The sequence below is a fragment of the Gossypium arboreum genome, chromosome 10, assembly GCF_025698485.1.
Source record: "Gossypium arboreum isolate Shixiya-1 chromosome 10, ASM2569848v2, whole genome shotgun sequence".
In the NCBI taxonomy this organism is placed as follows: Eukaryota; Viridiplantae; Streptophyta; class Magnoliopsida; order Malvales; family Malvaceae; genus Gossypium; species Gossypium arboreum.
In genome coordinates, this window is record NC_069079.1 from 1,049,105 (window position 1) to 1,073,547 (window position 24,443).

The 24,443-nt window shown below is 31.8% G+C and overlaps 2 protein-coding genes across 2 annotated transcripts; one reads left to right on the forward strand and one right to left on the reverse strand.

Annotated features, from left to right (window-relative positions):
- Positions 1–7,684: 7,684 nt before the first annotated feature.
- On the reverse strand, positions 7,685–11,048 carry LOC108487534 (uncharacterized). The gene is made up of 3 exons (XM_017791904.2): positions 10,624–11,048; positions 9,961–10,083; positions 7,685–9,457 (listed from the first exon to the last, which is right to left on the reverse strand). The coding sequence occupies exons 1-3, from the start codon at positions 10,936–10,938 to the stop codon at positions 7,931–7,933; spliced, it is 1,965 nt and encodes a 654-aa protein (XP_017647393.1). The 5' UTR covers positions 10,939–11,048; the 3' UTR covers positions 7,685–7,930.
- A 12,256-nt stretch (positions 11,049–23,304) lies between these two features.
- LOC108488809 (uncharacterized) lies at positions 23,305–23,981 on the forward strand. The gene has a single exon (XM_017793095.2). It carries the CDS (start codon positions 23,439–23,441, stop codon positions 23,781–23,783), a length of 345 nt encoding a protein of 114 aa, XP_017648584.1. The 5' UTR covers positions 23,305–23,438; the 3' UTR covers positions 23,784–23,981.
- The last annotated feature ends 462 nt before the right edge of the window (positions 23,982–24,443 follow it).

Consider the following 24,443-nt stretch of genomic DNA (forward strand, 5'->3'; position numbering starts at 1 on the left):
CTTGAATTTAATTTAAATTTAATTATAAAATATCTAAATATTAATCTACAAATATATATTTAATATTCTATTAATTTTTTAAAGTGAAATGAGCGGACGAGTTGGACAGAAAATAAAACTAAACTTGAAAATTTCTTTTGATACAATTCAAACAATTATAGTTGAAACTCATAAATTTCAATCAAATTAAAACTTAATCGAGAATAAATCAATTAGTTAATAGAGTATTAATATTAGGTTAATACAAAGTATGTGCATGTAATAATATGTTGATGTTAGAGTAGTTTCATATAACAAAGCCAATTAAGCAATGCAAATATGGTCATGATTTACTAATTAAAAGAAGACATATCTAGCTGTATACTGACATCCAAATTCTAAAGCTAATCAAAGACGATAATGGCGGCTATAAAATAAGCCATATCCAATAACATTGGAGCTAACTAATTGACATTTAAATATCCCATAGAGTGGCAACAATGTGGAAATTATTATTAGATTGTACATATATATATATATATATATATATAAACCACACACTTAAACTCCCATAACATGACCCACCACTTTGTGTCCCTTATACACCAAAACATGACAGCCCAAACACACTTACCATGACCAGAAAAAAAGAAAAAAGAAAAAACAGAACATGTCATGCAATTTGGGATAATCTCTATTGAATGAATACAGTTTTGGAACAGCCTTGGGTGCCAAAGACAGCATCTGTGGGGGGGGGGGGGTGTACTGTGTGTTATTATTTGTGGCAGAATCTGAGACTCTCACATGCACCACCACAGCCATCACCGTCCCCATCTCTGCAACAAATCCATAAAGCCTTTGCATTTTAAGATCTCAATGCATGTGATGATTTTATGGTTTTATGTTTGCATGAAACATAATGACTTTTTGGGGATTAGTATAGTTTATACAAGGTTTAGGATTATCGGTTTACTTGGTGGGTGTTGTATTGTTTATAAAAGGTAGGGTTGGAACTAGGAATTTTGTTTAGGGGTTAAAATAAAATTATAATTTTTTGGGAGGGGAACAAAACTAAATATATTGTGTTAAAAGTACTTAAATTAAATTATTTATTTTTAGAGGGACCAAAATTTGAAATTTTCCATTTAAGTAAAAGCTTAAAATGCTTAAATTTAATGTTTTACTTGTTAGAGGGCATTATATAGGAATTTCACCATTTGGCTGGCTACGCATGTGATAAAATGGATGCTTTTGTTCCTTCCGCTAGACATCCCCCAACCGACAGGGGTGTAGCCAAAGGGTCCCTTTGCTAAATAGAAAAATTCTTTATGGCTCCTCCTCGAAATTAAAAAAAATTCAATTTAGTCTTTTTTAACCCTTGATTAAATAAAAAATTTATAATTTAGCCCTTTTGAAAATTAATAATTTAATTTAAAGTATTTTTAATACAAGAATTTTAGCTTTGCCCTCCCTTGGCTAAATGGAAAATTTGCTTTATATCCCCTCCCAAAATTAAAAAAGATCAATTTAGTACTTTTTAATCTTTGAATAAATAAAAAAATTATAATTTTAGCCCTTTTGAAAAATTAATAATTTAATTTCAAGCATTTTTAATGCAAGAATTTTAGCTTTGGTCCCCCAAAATTTATAATCTTAGCTTGGTTCCTTCTAAACAAAATCTCAAAGTTCACCATTGCCAACTAATTACTTCTGTCCTGTCCCGTAAGTATAAATTGTCATGTTAAAACAACATATAAATGTGATATGGGTGTGACAAGCCATGGACTCATGAGGTTGAGGGCTTTTGCAAAGACTTGGACTCCCCGAGTCTTTGTTTCGCAGATATCCTTAGCTCACAAGGTGATTCATAATCTTGCGAAACTGGTAGAGCATAAAGTGAGCTCACGAAAAGTTAGGTATAACAATTATACCATTTGATATGTCTTATATAGTCTCTATAATGCATGCATGCCCCGGTTAGATAAGTTGGATCAGAGTTTTTGGTAACGATTATTCTTTTTTAAAACTCATAAAATAAAGTCATGCAGTACTCTATGATTAGTTTAAGAAAAGGGTTCCCAACTTTGATGTACTAAGAAAAAATAACACTGCAAAGTTTGGTTTTAGGGTTTTGTCGGAAAGTGAGGCTAAAGTATTGTGAGGCCAGCCAATGTAAACCAGATTCTTGCACGAGCTACTCAATCAAAACTGGTGCAGGACAGTGGGGTTTCATTGTTTTTTTTTTTTCTAGACCTATAGAACTACAAGTCCACGTATTAAAACAGGAGAGTGCATGGCAATTTTTTTTTCCATTGTAAAAAGCTTGCATGAAACCATGAAAATAAAATGTCATGTTCATCTTCATCAAGGGGATGCCAGAAATATATTTTAGGGCTGGATTTGAATCATGAATTGTTGAGAGTTAAAATATAATTTTTTTCATTGTATTAATATACATTTTACAATTTTTGAAGGATTAAATTATAATCAATTTGGTTTCGAGGGATTAGAATTGAATATTAAATTTTAAGGGGTAAATATACAAATTTATCATTGAATTAACTTAAAATTTTATAATTTTTAAAGAGAGAAATAGAGGAGCAATTTTCCACTTTGAGGGGCTGCGTTTCTCCTGCTGCTGATAGAGCATAGAGTGAACATTTTTAAGAAACTTCTCTTCCAACAAATAAAAAATAAAAAAAAAAATCATTTCAACATGATAGGTTGAATCTAAACTAATAACATTAAAAAAAGGAGTAAATTATGTTAAATCAAAATATAGAGATTAAAATGTTTAAATTTGAGCATAGCAAAAGGACCAAAACCGTGATTTCCCCAAAATTAAAATACCATTTAAATTCCCTGTTTATGAATAGTCTGAGACATGTGTAAGACATTAAAACTTGAATAAATCTCTCTGCAATATTAAATGCAAGTTGAGCATTGTTTCACTGTACGTGGTGGTGGGATGGGAGATAGATTCTATATAAATAGGGCATGGTAGGAATTGTTTCTTTCAGATTGGTCCCTGCCTTTTGGTTTGAACATATGCATGTGCTCAACACGTATTTTTGATAGTGCCATAACAAAGGCTTTGGTACGTACCCTTTGAATGGGTGCAGTTATACTATCTTATTCACTTGGTTTTTTTTTTATTGCGAAATACATAGTAAAATACTTAATACAATTCCTTTTTGGACTTTGGGGTTGTTGATATTCATTAATGATTCTCAAAGAAGCTGTAATAAAAAATGGAATTATTTATCTTTCGTGTTTGTTATACTTAGTGTAATGGGTTTCACAGATTTTGTAGTGTATGTTGCAAATTTAGTTGTGTATTTATAGAGAGTTGTACAAGTGTCCCCTTAATTGTATCAGTTACATTGCCAACCTAGGTTAGTTCGCGAATCCCAATTCGACAAACTTTGTAAAGTGATAACTCCGCTGAGATTATGTTAAGGTCACGTGCAAACACATGGTAATTGATTGCTAGTCGCCCTAACATATCTCATCCTAAAACATCATGCCACTATCACTGTCAAGGGTATCAAATTAGACTTCCATGTTAGCACATCATGCCACTATCACTGTCAAGGGTATCAAATTAAACTTTCATATTAGCAATCTTGGGACATGTTGCTAAGTTTGTTCCCCACTACAAAAAGGTTAGGCAAACTGCTCATGTAGGGCATTACCTCTTCTCGATCCCCAAACTCTCTCTCGGAAGCAGAAATCTCCTTCCAACCTTCATCCTTCCCTTTCTCGTTCTCCTTTCACTTTCTTACCTTGTTCACCTAATTGGTTAACAATGTTAATATAAATAGATATCTTTTGTTGACACAATGTAGGGTAAGAAGAAGAGATGACGGTTTACACGGTGATGGTGATATAGTATGAATAATCGTATTATGGACGAATTTAGGATTTGCTTTCTTTTAGGTAATAGCTTGTCTTGCCTCCTTGTTAAAAGGAAAGGGGTATTTATATGTGATTTTTAATTACTTTGGCATAATTTAGTTCCTTTACTATTATAATATTATTAGTAGGTTTAAATTGATAACACAGTTAGTTCAGACTCTTAAAGTGATGACATGGATTTCTTTTTAAAAAATAACTTTAGTATTTAACTTACATGTAAATTTATTATTGACTGAACATGGTTAATTGAATTTCCACGTGACCCTAATTATGTGGTCGAATAGCAAGAAAAAAAAATTCTACTTTTATCGTTTTAACAGCAACAACTAATGGGCTTAACAATTTGGACCTGATAAATAACACAATAAAAGTATAAGAATAAAAAATCATGTCAAATTAAAATAGATAGATCAAATCTCAAATTTCAGCATAGTAAAGGGATTAAAATCACAATTAAACCTTATTAACCTACTCAGCCTGATATGCAGATCTTAATCAACTGTTATAGTGCTATTACAAGAATTAGTGTTTCTCCATAAATTTCAAAAGGTCTTAAACAAGTTTCAGATGGATTTACATTCACTTTCAATTTATGCTTTATTACAACTCATGTGCATGTCTCAATTAACTGATACTTCATTCTATCATACACAATGACATATAACAGAAAGTGCATATATATTTATAAGTCAAGTGAGTGTAGGTGCTCCTCCCCCCAAAAAAAAAAATCCCACTTGCATGGTGTGGTGCCTAGACCTTGTGGTTCTGTGTGGTGCTGGTGGTAAGTCCATTTCTCATTGAAATTAAGGTAGGGTTTCCCTTCAATCATGAACCAATATGCACTATGGCTTGTATTTGGCCTCTAACATCACTTGCAATCTTATCATTTGACAGTAGGACCCCAAGGCCAGATCAAATCATGGCCATGTTCTGTTACCTAAACAAAATAAAGTTGGTCACCTTTTTTTTCATAATAAAGATTTTTTTATCTAAATTATCTGATGTACACGGTAAAAATTTTGTATTAAGAGTTAGATTGTATTTTATCTTTTAACTTAGAAAGTAGGTAAATTAGTCTCTGTACGTTAGATCAAAGAGTAAATTTGTACTTTCTATTAAAAATTTCATCCATTTCTACTGTGAAAAACTGGCGTAGCTAATGGAATAACCATACAGTTACACACGTGTACCTCATTTTTACGTACAAAGACCAATTTTTAATTGTAAAAATGGATGGAATTTTTCATAGAAGGTTCAATTTATACTTTTATCTAACAAAGAGAGACTAATTTGCCTATTTTTAAGTTAATGGGGCAAAATGCGATATAACTCTTAATACAAGTATCTTCATGGTTCTTTTATTTATATACACTTAATCTCCAATTTTATCATAGTCTATTTGATTTTCAGTAACTTGATCCATTTAAATCATTGTTGCAGAGGGCATTTCTTTGTGTTTACAGGTTTGAGTTTGAATCAGTTGAAAGGTATATGTAGAAGAAACTCTGGGTATCCAAAGAGAACAAATCTGGATCATGTAAACAACCTGACAAGTCGGATTGTGACAAAAAAATGTGGCTTTTTGTGTCATGGTCCTACTGATCAAACCATCACAATATGCTTAAATTTGTTGATTAAACCAAAAGAATTGCTTGAAGTTATATCGTACTGGTTTTACAGTCCCATCTTAAATGCCTTTATATTAGGACCAACAAATTAAACTTAATTTCCTAAAAATCTCAATATGGTCCATGATTTTATTCAAACATGGCCATAAATGAGGCCAAAAACTTTCATATTTGTTTTCAAAAGATAAATGTAAAGCCATATCCCATATTATGATTTGTATATGGATTCGTGAACTGTTAATCCACATGGTACTGAGACTTCCTGAAAAGTACTTTAGTTAAGGGATGTGAAATTTATGCTTTGAGACGTTGTTTGATACTGTAATGATTAAAACAGGAGCTTAAGCTAGTAGAGAAGAAGTGTGAAAGAGTCTAGACGGTGAGAATGAATTGGTACACGATAAATGCATGGTGATTGGTTATTCTTTTGTCTTGGCTCGACAAGTCTATCCAATGACCTGCAACTCGATTCGTATTTGGGTCTTTCCTAACAAGATTGTTGGTCCTTGAAAGCTATGCTCCTTAGCTACCAGCTGAGGATTGAGGAAGTTTGGACCTTGTAGGTCTTGTGCCTCCTTTGGGCTATAACCCGAGTTCGATCCGACCGTGACCTGTTTTATAAGCTAGTATAACAAGAACACAGGTCATTTATACTTTATAGGCCTTAGTCATATTTCAAGTAAAAGAACAAAATTTCAACATTTCATCATCAGACCAAAACCATTTAGGGCATCATTACGTTGTAAAATCTTTGTGTTAAGAATCAAATTACATTTTGTCCCTTTTACTTAAAAAATAAGTATATTAGTCTCCATACGGTAGATTAAAGAGTAAACTGATCCTTTATATTAAAATTTTTATTCATTTCTACTATTAAAAACTTGCATAACTAACAAAATAACCAAACAATTACATAGTGTGTCACATGTACCTTATACTGACGTACAATATGACCAATTTTTAACTGTAGAAATAGATGAAATTGTTAATAAAAGATTCAATTTGCTCATTAATCTAATACATAAGAATTAATTTTCTCTTTTTTAAATAGAGAAAATAAAATACAATCTAAATTTTTTTTTTAAATAAAAAAAATAAAATACAATCTAACTCCTACTATAATAACCTCCATGATAATTTATCAGCATGATCTCAAACTTTCACCCACTTCCATTCTCTTGGGTCATCCAAGCTAGGTACATGCTAGGCATTTCAGCCATCCCAAACAATCTTTAAAGTGTGGCTGAGGCTCATCAGAAACCGATAACCGGTAGAGCTGGTGGAGTTGCGCTTAGATGATATGACAGCACCCAAACAAGCTACTACTACCAATCATGTATAAGGATTTAGCCATCAAGAGTTTACTATATAATCTTAACGAGTGGCTTTACATGGGTCATGGGAGACAAAGATTGGACTTCACTAGGATATATATCTTTAAAATGATGATGAATGTCTAATGCCAAGGGGCAAATGGGGAATCAAGGTATGTTTTCAAGGTGAAACAATGCATGACATGAAAACAAAATAATTTTAGGCAGGAAAGTTTTTAAGGAGGTGGGTCTATGATGATGTGAACCAAAAGAGACAATGACATGATCACACCTTGCCATTTAAAGTTTTGCTCTTTTTTGGAAATCAATCCAAAGTTTCCACAAGCACAGAAAAAAGAACGAAATAAAATTACATGAATATCTAGGAGTCAGATTATATTTTATTATTTTTATAAAAAAACAAATTAATCCCTATATATTAGATTAAAGAACAAACTAATATTTCTGTTAAAAATTTTGTCTACTTATTTTGCCGACTACACTAAGTTTTAATAGTAAAAATAGATGAAATTTTTAACAGAAAAGACTATTTACTCTTTAATCTAACGTACATGGATTATTTGCCCCTTTTTTTCTTTTAAATGAGATAAAATACAATCTAACTCTTAATACAGAGAACTACATGATACTTTTACCAAAGAACGATCCGTCCATAAAGAAGGATTTGAACATGCGCATTGGCATAACGGCATGTTTCTGATAAGACAGAAATGAATCAGTAATTTCAGTTCTGTAATGTCAAAACCAAAAATCATTTTACAAAAAAGTTACAGTTCCAGGTTTCTGTATTGAGCTTTATGTCAGAGGGAAACTATAATGCATTAATTAAGGCAACAAAAAAAAAAAGAATCATATATAGATAAAATCTAATGATGATATCAGAGTAATACAAATAGGTAGAGATGCACCTTGTGAAAAATGAAAACAAACTTGATATATGATGAGAAGATTCTTTTATCAGAGTTGAAACCTCTAAAGTATAGCTTTTAAAAGGATTTCCAGGGCCACAATCTAGCTCTTTGGATGCTTGCTCTTTAAAAAAATATTGAGAAACCAATAGTTTGCCTCTATCTATTGATTTGTATTGTGTCTTTGCAATTGAGGTTTCTTGCTTTGGGTTCTGGATTCCGAGAGTTTTGCCTTCAAGGTGTTGTTCTCGTACCCTCTTGCCCTTTCAGTGAACCCTTTCATGCCTCGAACTACATGTGGATTTACAATGTCCATAGAGCCATACTGCTCCATTGGCTTCTGGTGCTTAAGACCGACTTTAATAGACTTTCCATTTAAAAGATATGTCCCGGGACTGGAAGTGATTCTACTCGAAAGCTGTCCATTACCCTCATCTGTTATTGCTTTATAGGATCCACTACTACTCGCGCATGATGCCTGAAGCTTAGCAGAAGATGAATTCCGCTTTGAGGGTCCTGCAGATATCAAGGACGCTTCATTAGTTTCTGTGTTCGGAGATACTCCAGTAGCAGTTTCATCCCATTCTATTTCACACCTTGGAGCGCTTCTGCATGCACCAATTGTGACAATAGGGTGTCCACTCTCCTCAACCGAGTCCTGATTCTCGACATGATTAACTCCTTCATGGCCTTTAGTATCTTCTTCATTGTCACTGTTGTAATCAACAAAGCCACTTGAACGTTTCGGGACATGGTCATTATCATGATAATTTTCCTGAGGAATCACAGGGTGGTAATCAGAAATATCACCAGTCAAAGAGTAATTGAACCATGTCTCGATTTCCCTTTTACAAACTTCAACTTGCTGTAATTCTTCAAAGATTGAGAATATATCACACGATCCCAACGGCTCATAAGAAAATTCTTCCATATTTTGAATACTAACTGCTTTTACCGCTTGTTCGATCAGTTCAGCTTTTTTTAACTCTCTAATATCTAAGCTTGTGCTTCTCGACCTAAGAAAAGTTTCAAGGACGGTTATCAACTTGTTCAACTGAGAGTACTTACTTTCAAGAGCTAACTTAGCATCAAACAACTTCATTTGGACACGTTCTTCACGCAAAACCTCGGCAACCTGTAACATATTTCTTTCTTCTTCAACCTCTTCTCGAATTTCCATCATCTCTATTCTCATGGCTTCAACTTCGGCTTCAGATTCTCCAATCTTCCTAGCTAGCTCGTGACATACTTCCTCCAAGAGCTTTCTCGTTCTTCTCTCGTCCTGGTGCTTTTGAACCGATTGCATTGCTGATAATTTGGCTTCAGCAAGCTCATTTACTAATTGAGAATTAATAACGTCCATTTTTTGTAGCTTTTTTCTTTCCCTGCTCAATTGGACCTTCAAATCATCAATAAGTGCAAAAATCTTATCATGTTCTTTATTTTCCCGTGACCTTCTTTCCACTCCAAGCTTCCTCGCTAGGTACTTGACTCTATTCCTAGAAGACCGCACTTCATATTCAAGATCGTGAATGTATAATCGAGCTTGCACTAGTTCTGCTTGCAGAGCAGACACAAAAGACATAGTTTTGACTTGATCTTCAAGAAGCCTCATGTGACTTGTAAAATAATACGCTTCAATGGATGCTTTCGAGCATCTACTTGCTCCCTCTTTTAAAGACTTTGAATGCTGGAAAAGAGATTCAAGGTATGAAAGTTAAATAAAGAGACAATAACAACCGTAAAGTACGAAAACAAAAAGGCTACTTCCTTGTTTGGTAAGCAAACCTAAGAAGTCATAAGCTGAGGCAGAGAAAATGTAGAACCTAGAACCAGTCTATAAAGGAAGCTCAATGGCTATAATGAATCTATACGGGATTTATAAAGAAAAAAGGGATTCTAAGGATCAAGTTTCGGAAAACAACTACGCATAACTGAAGATGAAAATGTAGTTCGAAAAACATTAATTCTTAATCTAACAAATGTTTCAGAAAACAACTTTGCAAAGATGAATATGAAAAAACAAGCATTGATCCTTGATCTAAATAGAATCAGGTCTATCCTTCGAATTATCTAGATTAAGGCAAGACCAAGGAGGGAATCGAGTCCTCGTAGCTGCCTTTTTGACCAGATGGCTTCATTACCAAATGGTGGCCAACTACCTCTAAGCTCTAGTGATATTAAAACACATACTTTATGAAGGGCTCCCTGCTTTGGACCAAAGCCAGTGGATTGGCTCCTCCGTAACTGATGTTCACGATGTTCTTTGCTAGACTGATTCCGAGAAAGCATTGTATTTACGCGTGACACGCTAGGCTGCAGAGGTAAAAGCATGTCCGAATGAAATACAGTACTTTGCAAGAAAGCCAAGAACTAGTTCCAGAGATATCATTACAAAAAATTATGGAGAGAGCTTATCAAGAATATTTCTATATATGCACAAAATCATCATGGAATTCAAGTAAGCAAATTCAAAATCTCACTCTGTCTCTCCCTAATATGAACTGAACATATAAGTTCTCTGTTAAGATCGATATATAAGCTCATCAAAAGGGTACAAACTACAAAGACCTCAAATGTATAATTATAACTCGAATTCAGTATCCCAAACAAATCTAAAAGAACCCCATTTCCATTTAGCTGCATTTTTCTCGATATCCAATAACATACATACATGAATATACATATAAATATATTTACTAATATAGAATAGAATAGGCAGCCACTTTCATGTATATATTATATTAACCCCAAATATCCCTCCATGCAAAACACGTCATTCAACCATTAAAATACTGAACTAAATCCACAAGGTATTTCTAATTGAGTTGAATCATATAACGAAAACATGAGTACCCCAAAGTGTGACCGATCAGAGGATCTACGTCTAGTGCTGAAACCTCCACCAATTCCGTAGCGCAACGAACGCAACCACCAGAGTCCAGCAGCCAGTTTCCTCGCCGATAGCTCCACTACGTGTCCGCCACCGGAAAAGTTGGATTCATCTCCGGCTCCGGGGACTGAGGAGAACCATGCATGTTTATTCTTTTCGTTGTTGTTATGGAAAGTCCAGTACTGGAGAGGGGTTGATGGGGCTCCTCCGCGCCTCCGTCGACGCCGGGTTTTGAGGCGAGCGGTGGCTGAAGGGTGGGTCCCGCCAATTGAGTTCATTGGGATGGCGATGGCATTAGCAGACAATAACAAAAGAGGGCTCGAGTTTCGGTGAGTTTGTCTGTTGGGGCCTTAGTCACGCCATGAAAACCGAACTAAGAATCGATTGACCTTATTATAATGTCGTGCCTTTTTAAGTGCACTTAAACAAAAAGGTATAATACTAAATTTAGTCAATAATATTTATATTGTTTTTCAATTTAGTCATTGTTACTTTTATTAACTAAACTTGACTTGCAATTTAAAAAAATTAAATTAAATTTAACCATCAACTTTTCAAAAATAGTTGAATTAGTTTTTTTACGAAATATTGATTAAAATGTTAAAATTTTAAATATGATAGCTCATATGACAAGCTACATATACTTTATGCTATTTTTTTGAATATTTTAAATTATTTATTAATATGACATGTAAAATAAATAGTATTATGTCGGCATAAATTATACACAGGTATAAAGTACATATTAATATTATTAACACATGACATGTAATATTTTTATTACTAATTTTAAATTTTATCATACACACAAGGGGTTGGGAGGAGTTATGTTCCCCTAAAAATAGAAAATTTTCTATTTAAACCCTTTATAATTTATAAAATTTTAAATTAATAATAATAAAATTATACTTTGACCTCTTTAAAAATAATAAAATTTAATTTAATTCTTTAAAATTATAAAAATATAAAATTATAAAATTATAAAATTACTTTTTTACTATCAATATAATTTAATTTTAACTCTCCAAAAAATTTTCTAACAGCTGCATACACAAATACACATTCGTTTAAAGGAACTCCTCAAATAAAAATTTATCATTTACTTTTCAAAAGCTCAAATCTCGAGAGATTCTATGAATGAATAGTTTTCTATCATCAAACTAAACACAAAAATCGAAGCTATTAATTTTTAATTAAATTAGGTAATAAATTGATGTGAAATAATTGTCATTAATTGATTTTTTCTTTTATTTCTCCCGTTTTAGTGTAACAAGCGAGCACGATTTAAATGGTTGGGAAATCTAAATGTTGAATAAATTGGACAGCGTTTCAGATAATGCAAGCTTTCATTATTAGACAGTTGAAGCTACTAATTTGTTAATTTATGGAGGAACAAAGAAGTTAAAGGAGCGTTGGCATTCTTGGCAGAAGCACTAATTGCTACCTTCAACAATGTTTTTAGAATTAGATTAGTAATCGAATTTATATTATAAATTCGATCAATTTAATTAAAATTTTAAAAAAATATTAAAATAACAAAAAATTCAACCAAATTTTTAATTGATTCAATAGATTCGTGTCGATTTTCAATCTAATCGATTTAATGTCCTCTTCAAATTAGATATGATATGTGTGAAAAATAAAATAAAGAACACACAAATTTTAAGTGAAAACTATTTCAGGAAAAAACCACGGGTAGAGGAGAAGAAAATTCACTATGTCGAAAAATTTGAATCAATACAAGAGGAATAGACTATATCTATTTATAGGCTTTTAAAGCCATATTCTAGTAGGATTGAAACACTTTATCCTAATTAATATAAAATAGATGGAGTTTAATAATGTTTAAAAACCTTATTCTAAAATAAAATAAAAGAAGTCTAGTTCTATATGGATTTTACTTTTATTTTATTTTTTATTATATTTTATTAAATAAGAATTCGGGTCACTTAATTCTAACAATATGATTCAAACATCATTAACCCTCAATTGTCGCTTGCTATGTCAAGTGGCTTGGTTTATTAATTAATAATTTGACAAGTTGGTATTGGGTGCAACCCTCCCTAAAATAAGAAATTTAAGTTAAGGCCTCTTAAATTACATTTTGGTCCTTTAAAATAATAAAATTTTGTTTTAGTCATTTAAACAATTATAAGAATATAAACTATTAAAATAATAAAATTATATTTTAACTCTCATAAAAATTTAAAATTTAATTTTGACCCAAGATAAAATTTCTTACTTTCACCCTAGTTCGATTAAGATTTTGTTAACTTCGATCCTTTTCAACCTTAACTTGTTAGTATTGCTCTATGAATTAATTTACAAATATAATATAACAATTGTTGAATGTTTTTGTGTGTATCCCCTTTAAGGAGGCTGATTTTTTTATTTTTATAATACGATTTTTAGATGTGACGTTTTAGGTAAGCATCTATTCATGTCAGTACGTACCCTATTCTAAAGTTAACACGTGTTCTCTAAATATAAGTTTACTTGCATGATGATACGAACTCACCATATGCGAACTCATGGAAGCGAACTATGCCGACTATCATTATTGAAATAAAGAGAATCTGATCAATCTCAATCAAATAAACAAGTAGCAGGTCAATAATGACGAATACCACAACAACAAGATATCTATATGTATATATATGTATGTACCTCTTAAAATTTAACTCATTAACTGAAACCTGTAAATTGGTGGGTGTTTATTACTTTCTTTTGACATATCAATAAGAACCTTCAAAATCAAAAAGTAAGTTCCATATACGTAGTGTTGAAATTTGAACTAGATTTTAGAGATATCCATTTACTTTTTTCATCCACCAAGAAAGAGTACGTTGCCCCCACCCTCCACAATTTTTCCATTGTTAAGTGTTATTATATATATATATATATATAATTTCGTACACTAAGCATTAATTAAAGAAATTTGAAAGAATTTTATAGCTCAGATTTTGGTACAATTTTCAACCAATAATGTATTATTTTTTTATCAAATTTTGTCTTTTAATCATATCGAGAGTTTAAATAAGTGACGGGTTTACTGAATGAAAATATATAGTTAAGTGCTTGATAAGGCAAATTATGTGCAGATATTTAAATTATAAGTAGAATCAAGAGGTAAAATCTTCACTAAAAATACCACTTGACACATGTATAACTTAATATCTTAAAGGCGAATGCAACTTTTTAGTCCCTTTATAAATAATGAAATTAAAATTTTATATACAGTAATATTACACTTTAAGCGCTCTTTTAAATGAAATTTTTTTATTTAGTGTTAGAGTTGTATGACCCGAATCTTATTATTTGTAAAAGTAATAAAATACAATAGCAAAATAAGAGGGCCTTTTGCTTGCCACAAATCCCTATTAGCATATTACTAGATTGGGGTTGCAACAGGACCATACCATACGAGTAAAATTCGTATAGAACTACACTTCTTTTATTTAATATTGATTAGAATAATGTTTTTCAACAGTTAAATAGATATAGTCGAAACTCCTTTTATATCATTCATTTTTCAACATTAGTGAATTTTTTCTTCTCTGCCCATGATTTTTTTCTGAAAGAGTTTCCATATAAAATCTGTATTTCTAATTTTTTTTATTTTACGATTATTCTATTGTCATTATCAACGTAATTTTATAAAATCATTTTCAATCTCTCCTAAAAAGTTTTCTAAATTCACCTATACATGATCCGATAGTATAAGAGATTGAATACCCAACGTACTTTTACAGTGTAAATTAAGTTTCTAATGTCCCCAAAACAGTGGAAGTGGTTGTTGAGATTTAAGAGGGGATCCCCTCAGGTGTATTTTTCTTACACTCAAATGTGGTGCAGACATTAATGTTTCAATGTACCTTAGCTACGAAAAATTGCATTGATTTAGTTCCCAACTGTGTACTATTAGGGTTTTTAACTTTGATTTGATTTGCCACCAAAATGTTAAACACTTAATTTGATGCACAGAGCCACGTACGCAGACATAATGATTTCCATGTTTTATGGATCACAATTGACCACGCAACACAATCAATGTTTTAGCGACCAAATCTTCATGGTTTTAGTTTTGGAGCAACGTCTTTTTTTTTTTTCAATAGAGTTGTTATAACGTTAAAAATACACGAAATGTTAAATTTTGTAATGAAGACGATTCACATTTTAGGGAGTGTAAAAAATCGTTATAATAAAAATAGTTTATATCAAATGAAGTGCGTAGAATCACTGAACCTTGGAAGTCTAAGTGCGTGTGGGATGGATTATCGAGAAAAGACTGTGTGTCCTTCTTTCTTCTTTTTACCCCAATGTTGAGGGTTATCAATAAGGGTGGAGCCAAGGCATAGGTCTAAGTTATTAAGTTTTCCTTTTTCAAAGTAATATAATAGAGCAACATATGCCAACTCTAGACATTGATGGAGTCAACTCGAAAAGATTAAATGAAAATTTTGTCAAATACTATGAATAGATAGATGATGTTCGAAATCTCAATAGATCTCTTATAAATTGTTGGGTTCACTAAACGTGATATTCAAGCAAGACTATAAAATTGAGTTTTTTTTTTAAGAAAGTTGAGGTAAAGTTGTATGTCATCATATCTTTATAGTGGCCAATTATTTCAACCAAAATAATGCGTTTAAAATTAATCATAGCCCATCACAACCCATAAATAAGAGCATAATACGCTTTAGTGCACTCGAACCCATGTCCTACTGCATTAACAACAATGTTCATGCCACTCGAGTTAAAAAATTTTAAAATATTAAAAATTAAACTTATTAAATTTTTATTAAATGATTCCATTGCATAAATAAAATATTAGACCCATGAAAATATGAACAAACATGGGCTAGTCTTCCAAGCTCTAGCTTCGGACTATTCCATTTCATTTTAAATTTATAATTTTTTTATGAAATGAATAAATATTAAAATTATACATAATTTTAATTTAATTTAATGTTTAATTTCATATATATATATATTATTTTATGAAATTTTATATATTAAATTTTTATTTGATTCAAATTTCAATAATGACTAATAATATTATCAAATTAGAATAATTTTACGTTGATATATTACATATGCAAACTATTATCTCAATCTAATATGAAAAATAAATATATGTATTTATTTTTTAAAATATGTATAATTGAATTAAAATTAAAATTTCATGTATGCATATGAACCATAATTTAAGTTTGATATGTATAATCATAGCAAATCAAAGTTCATGTATAATTTTTATATCCAACCCTATTTTTATAAGTTATGTAGTTTATATAATATTTAATATAAATATTAAAAATATTTAAATTACTTATATTTAAAAATTCAATAACAATATAAAGTTAGTATGAAAAATAAAATAAAATAAAATAAAATAAAACACATGATTTTTACATGGAAACCCTTTCTGGAAAAAACCACGGACAGCAGAGAAGAAAATTTACTATGTCGAATTCGAATTTTTACAAGAGGAATAGACTATGTATATTTATAGGCTTGTAAAGCCATATTTTAGTAAGACTGAAACACCTTATTCTAATCAATATCAAATAGATGGTATTTAATAAGGTTTAAAAAACCTTATTCTAAAAATAAAATAAAAGAAGTGTAATTCTATATGGATTCTTCTTTTATTTTATTTTACCACTGTATTTTATTTAAATAAGGATTCGGGTCACTTAATTCTAACAATCTCTACCTTGACACAAATTCTCAATGAACAAGTTCTTCATCGCGAACTCTCAACGAACAAGTTCTCCACCTATTCCATAAACCCTTAAGGGTTTAACTTCAACAATGAACACCAACCAAGTTTAAACAATGCTCAAACTTGGTTATAGGAAGTGACTTAGTCATCATATCTACAGGATTTTAATGAGTACTAATTTTGCTCACAACAATATCACCACGAGCAATAATATCACGAACAAAATGATATCGAACATCAATATGTTTTGTTCTCTCATGAAACATTTGATCTTTTGTAAGAAAGATTGCACTCTGACTATCACAAAATACTATGCTAATTTGAAGGTCTTCACTGAATTCATTAAAGAGTCCCTTCAACTAAATAGCTTCTTTACAAGCCTCAGTAATCGCCATGTACTCAGCTTCAGTGGTAGACAAAACGACTGTAGTTTGCAAAGTGGCTTTCCAACTAATTGCACAACCTCCGATTGTAAAGACATAACCTGTGAGAGATCTTCTTCTATTAAGGTCTCAAGCAAAGTCAGCATCAATATACCCAATTACTCCATCTCTAGTTCTTCCAAACTGTAAGTAAACATCAGTAGTACCTCGTAAATATCTTAAAATCCACTGAATTGCTTTCCAATGTTCTTTACCGGGATTCGCCATATATCTGTTAACTGCACTAACTGCATATGATAAATCTGGACGTGAACAAACCATAGCATACATGAGAGATCCCACTGCACTAGAGTATGGAACATGTGACATGTACTCAATCTCATCATCTGATTATGGAGACAAAGCTGATGAAAGTCTGAAATGGGTTGCTAAAGAAGTACTAACAGGCTTAGCACTCTGCATATTGAACCTGCAAAGAACTTTCTTAATGTACCCCTTCTGACTTAGGTACAATTTACTTGCTTTTCTATCTCTGAGAATCTCCATACCAAGTATCTTTTTTACTGGTCCTAAATCTTTTATCTCAAATTCTTTACTTAGTTGAGTTTTGACCTTTCTTATCTCTCCTTTATCTTTTGCTGCTATTAACATGTCATCAACATAAAAAAGTAGATACACAAAAGAACCATCACTGTTTTTCTTAAAGTAAACACAACTGTCAAAACCACTTCTTTTAAAATCATAAGAAGTCATAAAAGAATCAAACCTCTTGTACCACTGTCTTGGTGACTGTTTCAAACCGTAAAGGGACTTTTTCAGCAAGCAAACGTAGTCCTCTTTTTCTGAGACTGTAAAACCCTCTAGTTGTTGCATGTAAATATCCTCCTCAAGTTCTCCATGCAAAAATACAGTTTTTACATCTAACTGTTCAAGCTCCAAGTCATGCATGACTACAATACCAAGCAAAGCTCGTATCGAACTATGCTTAACAACTGGGGAGAACATATATGTGAAGTCCACTCTTGGAATTTGACTGTAACCCTTTGCAACAAGCCTTGTTTTATATCTGGGTTCTTCAACTCCTGGAATCCCTTCTTTCTTTTTAAACACCCATTTACAACGAACAACCTTTTTACCTTTAGGAAGTTTTACAAGATCCTATGTTCTGTTTTTATGGAGTGATTCCATCTCCTCTTGCATAGCAAACATCCACTTTTCTGAGACTTCACAACTAATCGCCTCAGAATAATTAGATGGTTCTTAATTCGCATCTATATCTTCAGCCACATTTAAAGTATAAGCAACTAGATCAGCCTCGGTATACTTCTTTAGAGGTTTAATTTCTCTTCTAGTTCTGTTTTTGGCGATAGAGTATTGTGGTGAAGAAGCAACTCTATTCTTAATTTTTGTACTGACTTGAGGAGTTGACTCTGTATTAATCTGATGCTCCACCTGCTTTTGATTTTCTTTATTGGAAGAGTCTTTAAGAGATAAGTTAGGTAGCATAGCAGTTTCATCAAAAACAACATCTCTGTTAATCACAACATTTCTATTTACAGGACACCATAACTTATACCCTTTTACACCAGCTTTATAATCAAGAAAAATGCATTTAATGGAACTCAGTTCCAATTTTCTATTATCAACATGAGCATGCGCAGGACACTCAAAAATCTTTAAATCAGAATAATTAGCAAGATTACCATATCATACCTATTGTGGAGTCTTTTTTTCAATGGCAACAGATGGAGATAGGTTGATCAAAAAACATGCAGTAGAGGCTGCTTCTGCCCAAAACGACTTTGCTAAGTTGGTATTTGACAACATACATCAAACCTTCTCCATGATCGTTCTGTTCATTCGTTCTGCAACGCCATTTTGCTGTGGAGTATGGCAAACTGTCAAGTGTCTCACGATCCCTTTTGACTTGCACAATCTATTAAACTCATCAGAATAGAACTCTAAGCCATTGTCTGTGCGGAGGTATTTTATTTGTTTTACCGTCTGTTTTTCAATCATAATTTTTCAAGACTTAAATGTGAAAAACATATCGCTTTTCTGCTTAAGGAAGAACGCCTAAACTTTTCTGGAAAAATTATCAATAAAAGTTAGCATATAATTAGCTCCACTTCTCGAAGGCACTTTAGATGGCCCCCACAGATCAGAATGAATATACTCCAACGTTTCCTTCGTGTTATGGATTCTTCTGGTAAATCGAACTCTCTTTTGCTTCCCAAAAACACAGTGCTCACAAAAATTTAGTTTGCAAATTCCTTGCTCATCAAGAAGTTCTCTTTTGCTCAATTCTACCATGCCATTCTCACTCATATACCTTAGGCGCATATGCCAAAGTTTAGTAATATCATCATCTGATAAGGAAGAGGAAGCGACAACTGTATCACCAGTAACAGTAGAACCCTGTAAAACATATGACTTGGCAATCTTTCTTTGCCCTTTCATCACAAAAAGGGAACCTTTGGAAATCTTTAAAATCCCACTTTCAGCTGTGTATCTGTACCCTTTTGAATCAAGAGTACTCAACAAAATTAAATTTCTTTTCAATTCTAGAACATGTCGTACGTCACTAAGTGTTCCGACAACTCCATCAAACATATTAACTTTAATTGTTCCAACACCTGCGATTTTACACGAAGCATTATTTCCCATCAAAATAACACCTTTAGACACTGTTTCGTAAGTTGTAAACCAATCCCGATTGGGACTCATATGGAAGGTGCAGCCTGAATCAAGTATCCACTCCTCGCTTACTTTAGAATTATTGACAGAAGTGACTAGAAGTTCACCATCGCTGTATTCTTCTACAACATCAGCTTCACCGAAATTTTCTGGTTGTTTTCCTTTTTGATTCGCAGCGTCCCTTTTAATCTTATTCTATAGTTTGTAGCACTCAGATTTAATGTGCCCTTTCTTATTGCAAAAGTTGAAAGTTTTACCTCTGTTTGAAGACTTTGATCTACCCTTAGATTTACTGCGAGGATTCCGTTCCTGTGTCTTTCCACGATCATCATCAGCGTTCCGATCTTGTCTCCCACGAACAATGAGACCCTCTATTTGAGAGTTAGGTTTAACCACAAGATGCTTCATCTTATCATATGAGGTCAAAGAATCATAAACCTCATCAACTGTGAGTGACTCGCGGCTATATAAAATCGTGTCTCTAAAGGTTGAATAAGACGGGGGCAACGAACAAAGTAGAATCAACCCTAGATCTTCCTTATCATACTGAACCTCCATGGCCGCCAAATTTGAGAGAATTTCTTTAAACACTGTTAAGTGTTCGTGTACAGACACACCTTCCTCCAAACGATGAGCATAAAGACGTTGCTTCATATGCAACTTGCTTGTTAGAGTTTTCGACATACATAATTGTTTTAGCCTCTTCCATAATACAGCGGCGGTTTTCTCTTTTATCACATCCTGCAAAATTTCGTTGGAAAAATGTAGATGTAATTGTGTTAATGCCTTTCGATCCTTACGCTTCTTCTCTTCATCTGTTAATGTCGAAGGCATCTTATCTATCCCTAGTAGGACATCCTCCAGATCTATCTGCACAAGAACTGCTTACATCTTAATCTGCCAAAACGCAAATCTGGTGTTGCGATCCAACAGTGAAATTTCATACTTTAAAGACGTCATTATCGTGATCGAGATGAGCAACTCGGAAGCTCTGATACCACTTTGTGAAAAATAAAATAAAATAAAACAAAAAAAACACACGGATTTTTACGTGGAAACCCTTTCGGGAAAAAATCACGGACAGAGGAGAAGAAAATTCACTATGTCGAATTCGAATTATTTACAAGAGGAATAGACTATGTATATTTATAGGCTTGTAAAACCATATTCTAGTAAGATTGAAATACCTTATTCTAATCAATATCAAATAGATGGTATTTAATAAGGTTTAAAAAACCTTATTCTAAAAATAAAATAAAAGAAGTGTAATTCTATATGGATTCTTCTTTTATTTTATTTTACCACCGTATTTTATTTAAATAAGGCTTGGTCACTTAATTCTAACAGTTAGTAAATAATTAAAGGATATATATTTTTTATGAAACATAAACAAAAAATATAAACAAATATTGTAGATTAATTATTACAAATATAAGTGAATTTGAATAAAATTTAAAGCTTATATTTTAAATTTAAGCGAGCTTGAACAACTATTTATAATGTTGAATATGAATCATACTCAAATCCGATTTAATCCAATTCAATCAAGTATATATTTATCCAGACATTGATTTCTTTTATCAGTATAGACATTTTGTCTACCTTCATCTATGTTATTACTTTTTTCATATTTAATTGCTTCAATTTTATTTAGGTTTAATATAAGATTCGTATCCAAACTTAATATTTTTTTCTAATTTGGTACCTAATTTTTTTGGGTCCAATTTGGTACTCAAACTTGATACTTTTTCTTAAGTTGGTACTTAATCTTTTTTGGGTTCAATTTATTACCTGAACTTAACTCTTTTTCCTAATTTGGTACCTAATCTTTTTTTTTTGTTTGATTTGGTACTTGAACTTGCCAAACGCTTTACAAATTACTTCAATATATTAATAATATTATTTTTTATGAGGTAATAAAATAATCAATATATAACTGACATGTGATAGATGATATGATATTTTTGTATTTTATATTTTCAAATTCTTTTAGTTTTATTTATTTACTTATTTTATTAATTAAAAATAATGAATTTCTTTTAATTTGGTTTTTTATTATTTAATCTTAATTCATTAAGTATAGCTCAATACCTATTTTTTAACATGAATTTCCTCTAATATTGACAATATTTTTATAGCATAACAAAAAATTTAAATTTGTATAACATTTAATAAATACAGTACTAAATTAAACCTAAAAAGAAGCTTAGGTACCAAATTAGCACAAAAAAATTTAGGTATCAAATTAGAAAAATGTGTCAAGTTTAAGTACCAAATTGAGCTAAAAAAAATTAGATACCAAATTAGAAAAAAAATATCAAATTTAAGTATCAAATACTATATTAGGCCTTTTATGGACTAATATTTGAAGGTGGTTAATATGAATAGAATATTAGCCCTTTTTTTCCAGTTTCTTTCATTATACTTTTTGTCACACCTTTTTTTTTTTTTAAAGTCTAAAGATGCCTCTCTCAATCCATTTCACACTCCGAAATATTAATTAAATCCAACATTAGTTTTGGTTTCCCAACACAACACTGTTTGACCTTGTTTCTTGCTTCCTACCTTTGCTTGTTTATGAACCAATGCTTAAACCATAAGTTGAGCCGTCCATAGCGTCTTTCTTGGGCCCACCTTCACCGCCCAACCTGGCTCGAACGTGTTTCGGCTGGTTCGTTGAGATCCACCTTGTTACATGGGTCCCTTTTTTACAGCCTATTAATTTTAGGTTAAATTGTGGTTTTAATCCCTCTATTTTTTTCAAATTTGAAATTTAATCTTTATATTTTAATTTGATATCATTCGGATTTTCTGCTTTTATAATTTCGTTAGTAAGTCTAATTAGATAACATTGTTAACCATTCTTGTTGAGGGGAGGTTGGAGTTACTCTGGGAAAAGTCTTCAAACTGTTGCCTAGGAAGCTAAAGGACCCTTTAACAGTGGAAGTATTATGTTTGGAGTGTCTATACTCAATTTTTTTCTCGATTTTTATCTTTCACTTTGCAGAGAGCTCCAACGAGTTCAATGGTGGAGATATTGTTGAGGAAATATAAGCATTTAGAAAATATAATTCAATAAAATGGATCAAGCTGAAATAGTCTAAATTAAAAATTATAAATTCAAACCCGACCCAAAATGAAGAAGTTTAATTAAGTCATGAGTACCTCTAGTCAGTCTATATTTGTCCCCATTTTTCCTATGCAAAGGGGGGTCCTTACGGGAGCTTGGCCCCTCAAAGGTTTGGGAAATTCTGATTTTTCCCTTGAAATATTTAAAAAAACTTAACCAGGCCTTCAACTTTTAGAAAATTTCATTTCTCTCTTGAAATTTTTAGAAATTTTAGTTAGCCACCCTCAAATTATAGAAAAATTCTCATTATACCTTTTTTTCTTTGAAAATTTTAATTAAGCTCTCTTAAATTTTTTGAAAATTCTCATTAATCTTACAAAAATTTTAATTAGACCTCAAATTTTTTAAAAAATATCATTAAATTCTTAAGATTTAAAAAATATCATTAAATTCTTAAGATTTCTGAAAATTTTACTTGGACCCCAAAAACTTAGTCTCAGAATCCGCCACTGTTGTTATGCCTCACTTCCAACACAAAAATATGTAAGCATGATGGTTTGATAATGATGCTTTAAGACATAATTTCTATCAGCATTTTACTTAGAATAGTTACTATTTGGACTAACTAATAACATCATAAAATAGGGATGAAATTATGTCAAATTAAAATATAAGGATTAAATCCCGAATTTAAACACAATAGAGACATCAAAACCAAAATTTACCTTAATTTTGATACTAGGCTTGTAGTTGACCTCTCGTGTGTTTTCTCTATAAATTCTTCGTTCCTTTCAAAGCTTAAAATCTCTTCTCTTTTATACTACGCACGTAAAAATACATTAGAAAATTTTTTCTTCCTTAAAAATCCATATTAAGAAACACCTGCAAAAAAACCCAGAAATGGGGAATTGTTTTACACACGAAAACTCATATTGGGCTGATGAAGATTGGGGTTCTTTGGTGTCAACCCATAGCTGGCATAGATATGATGGCGAGATTAACAATACGGAGGAGAAGGTGAAGTTGCTTGGTCATGGTGAAAAGATAGCTGGAAACACCAGTGAGTTGAAGCTAACCATTTCAAAGAAGGAGCTGGAGCAATTGTTACATATGATGGAGGTGCAAGGTTCGACCCTAGAACAAGCCTTGGCCAGGATGTTGGTCGATGGTGGCGGAGATGTCTATGAGGTGGAGCAGCGTCGGCCATGGAAGCCGGTGCTGCAAAGTATTCCGGAGGTGAACTAGTTCTATGAGTCTCACAGATGGTGCTGGATATTGATAAAATTACTGTGGAGATTATTCTAATAAGATTCGGATTACAAATTCATGGTAGTTGTTAATATGTGTATTGTGGTAAAGAATTAGGTGATTATATATTTGTTGATGATGTATATATATGATCAATATATTCTGATATATGAAAATGAAACATTTTCTGCTTGATTTTAGAGTTTCTTTTTTTTGTTCTTTATTGAGAGTAAGGCCACAAGATTATGTCACTGCCCATGGCTAGAGAGTCCCCGCTCTAGGTTTGGATTGTAGTTACTAAATGTGAAAGGCTCTTCATATGGGGGCCACCAATGGCCCAAATAGGCCCATTCATAACTTGGAGTTTTTACCAGAAATTGGATTTTTTTTAATAATTAAGCTATTTTTTTACGTCAATTTTACTGTTTATAAGGGTAATTTTTTTTGTGAAGTTCATAATTGTTGGTCCCAATAACATAATTTTTAAGGTTTGAATTTATATTCTTTCATTAAGTTCAAAGTATTTTATCATTACACCAAATACTTATCGATAGATTTTTTGATCGTATATTGTTTCTAATGTTTGAACTTTCAACCTGAGTTCTTCGTAAAAAGACCTGAATCTTAATAGTGTTAATAGTTGAATTTGAATCTTGA

Coding starts and splice junctions, on each gene's coding strand:
- LOC108487534 (XM_017791904.2), bottom strand. CDS start 10,938: ATGAACTCAATTGGCGGGACCCACCCTTCAGCCACCGCTCGCCTCAAA. Junction 10,084..10,623: donor CTGATCGGTCACACTTTGGG/GTACTCATGTTT, acceptor TTACCTCTGCAG/CCTAGCGTGTCACGCGTAAA. Junction 9,458..9,960: donor AGCAGGGAGCCCTTCATAAA/GTATGTGTTTTA, acceptor TCTCTTTTCCAG/CATTCAAAGTCTTTAAAAGA.
- LOC108488809 (XM_017793095.2), top strand. CDS start 23,439: ATGGGGAATTGTTTTACACACGAAAACTCATATTGGGCTGATGAAGAT.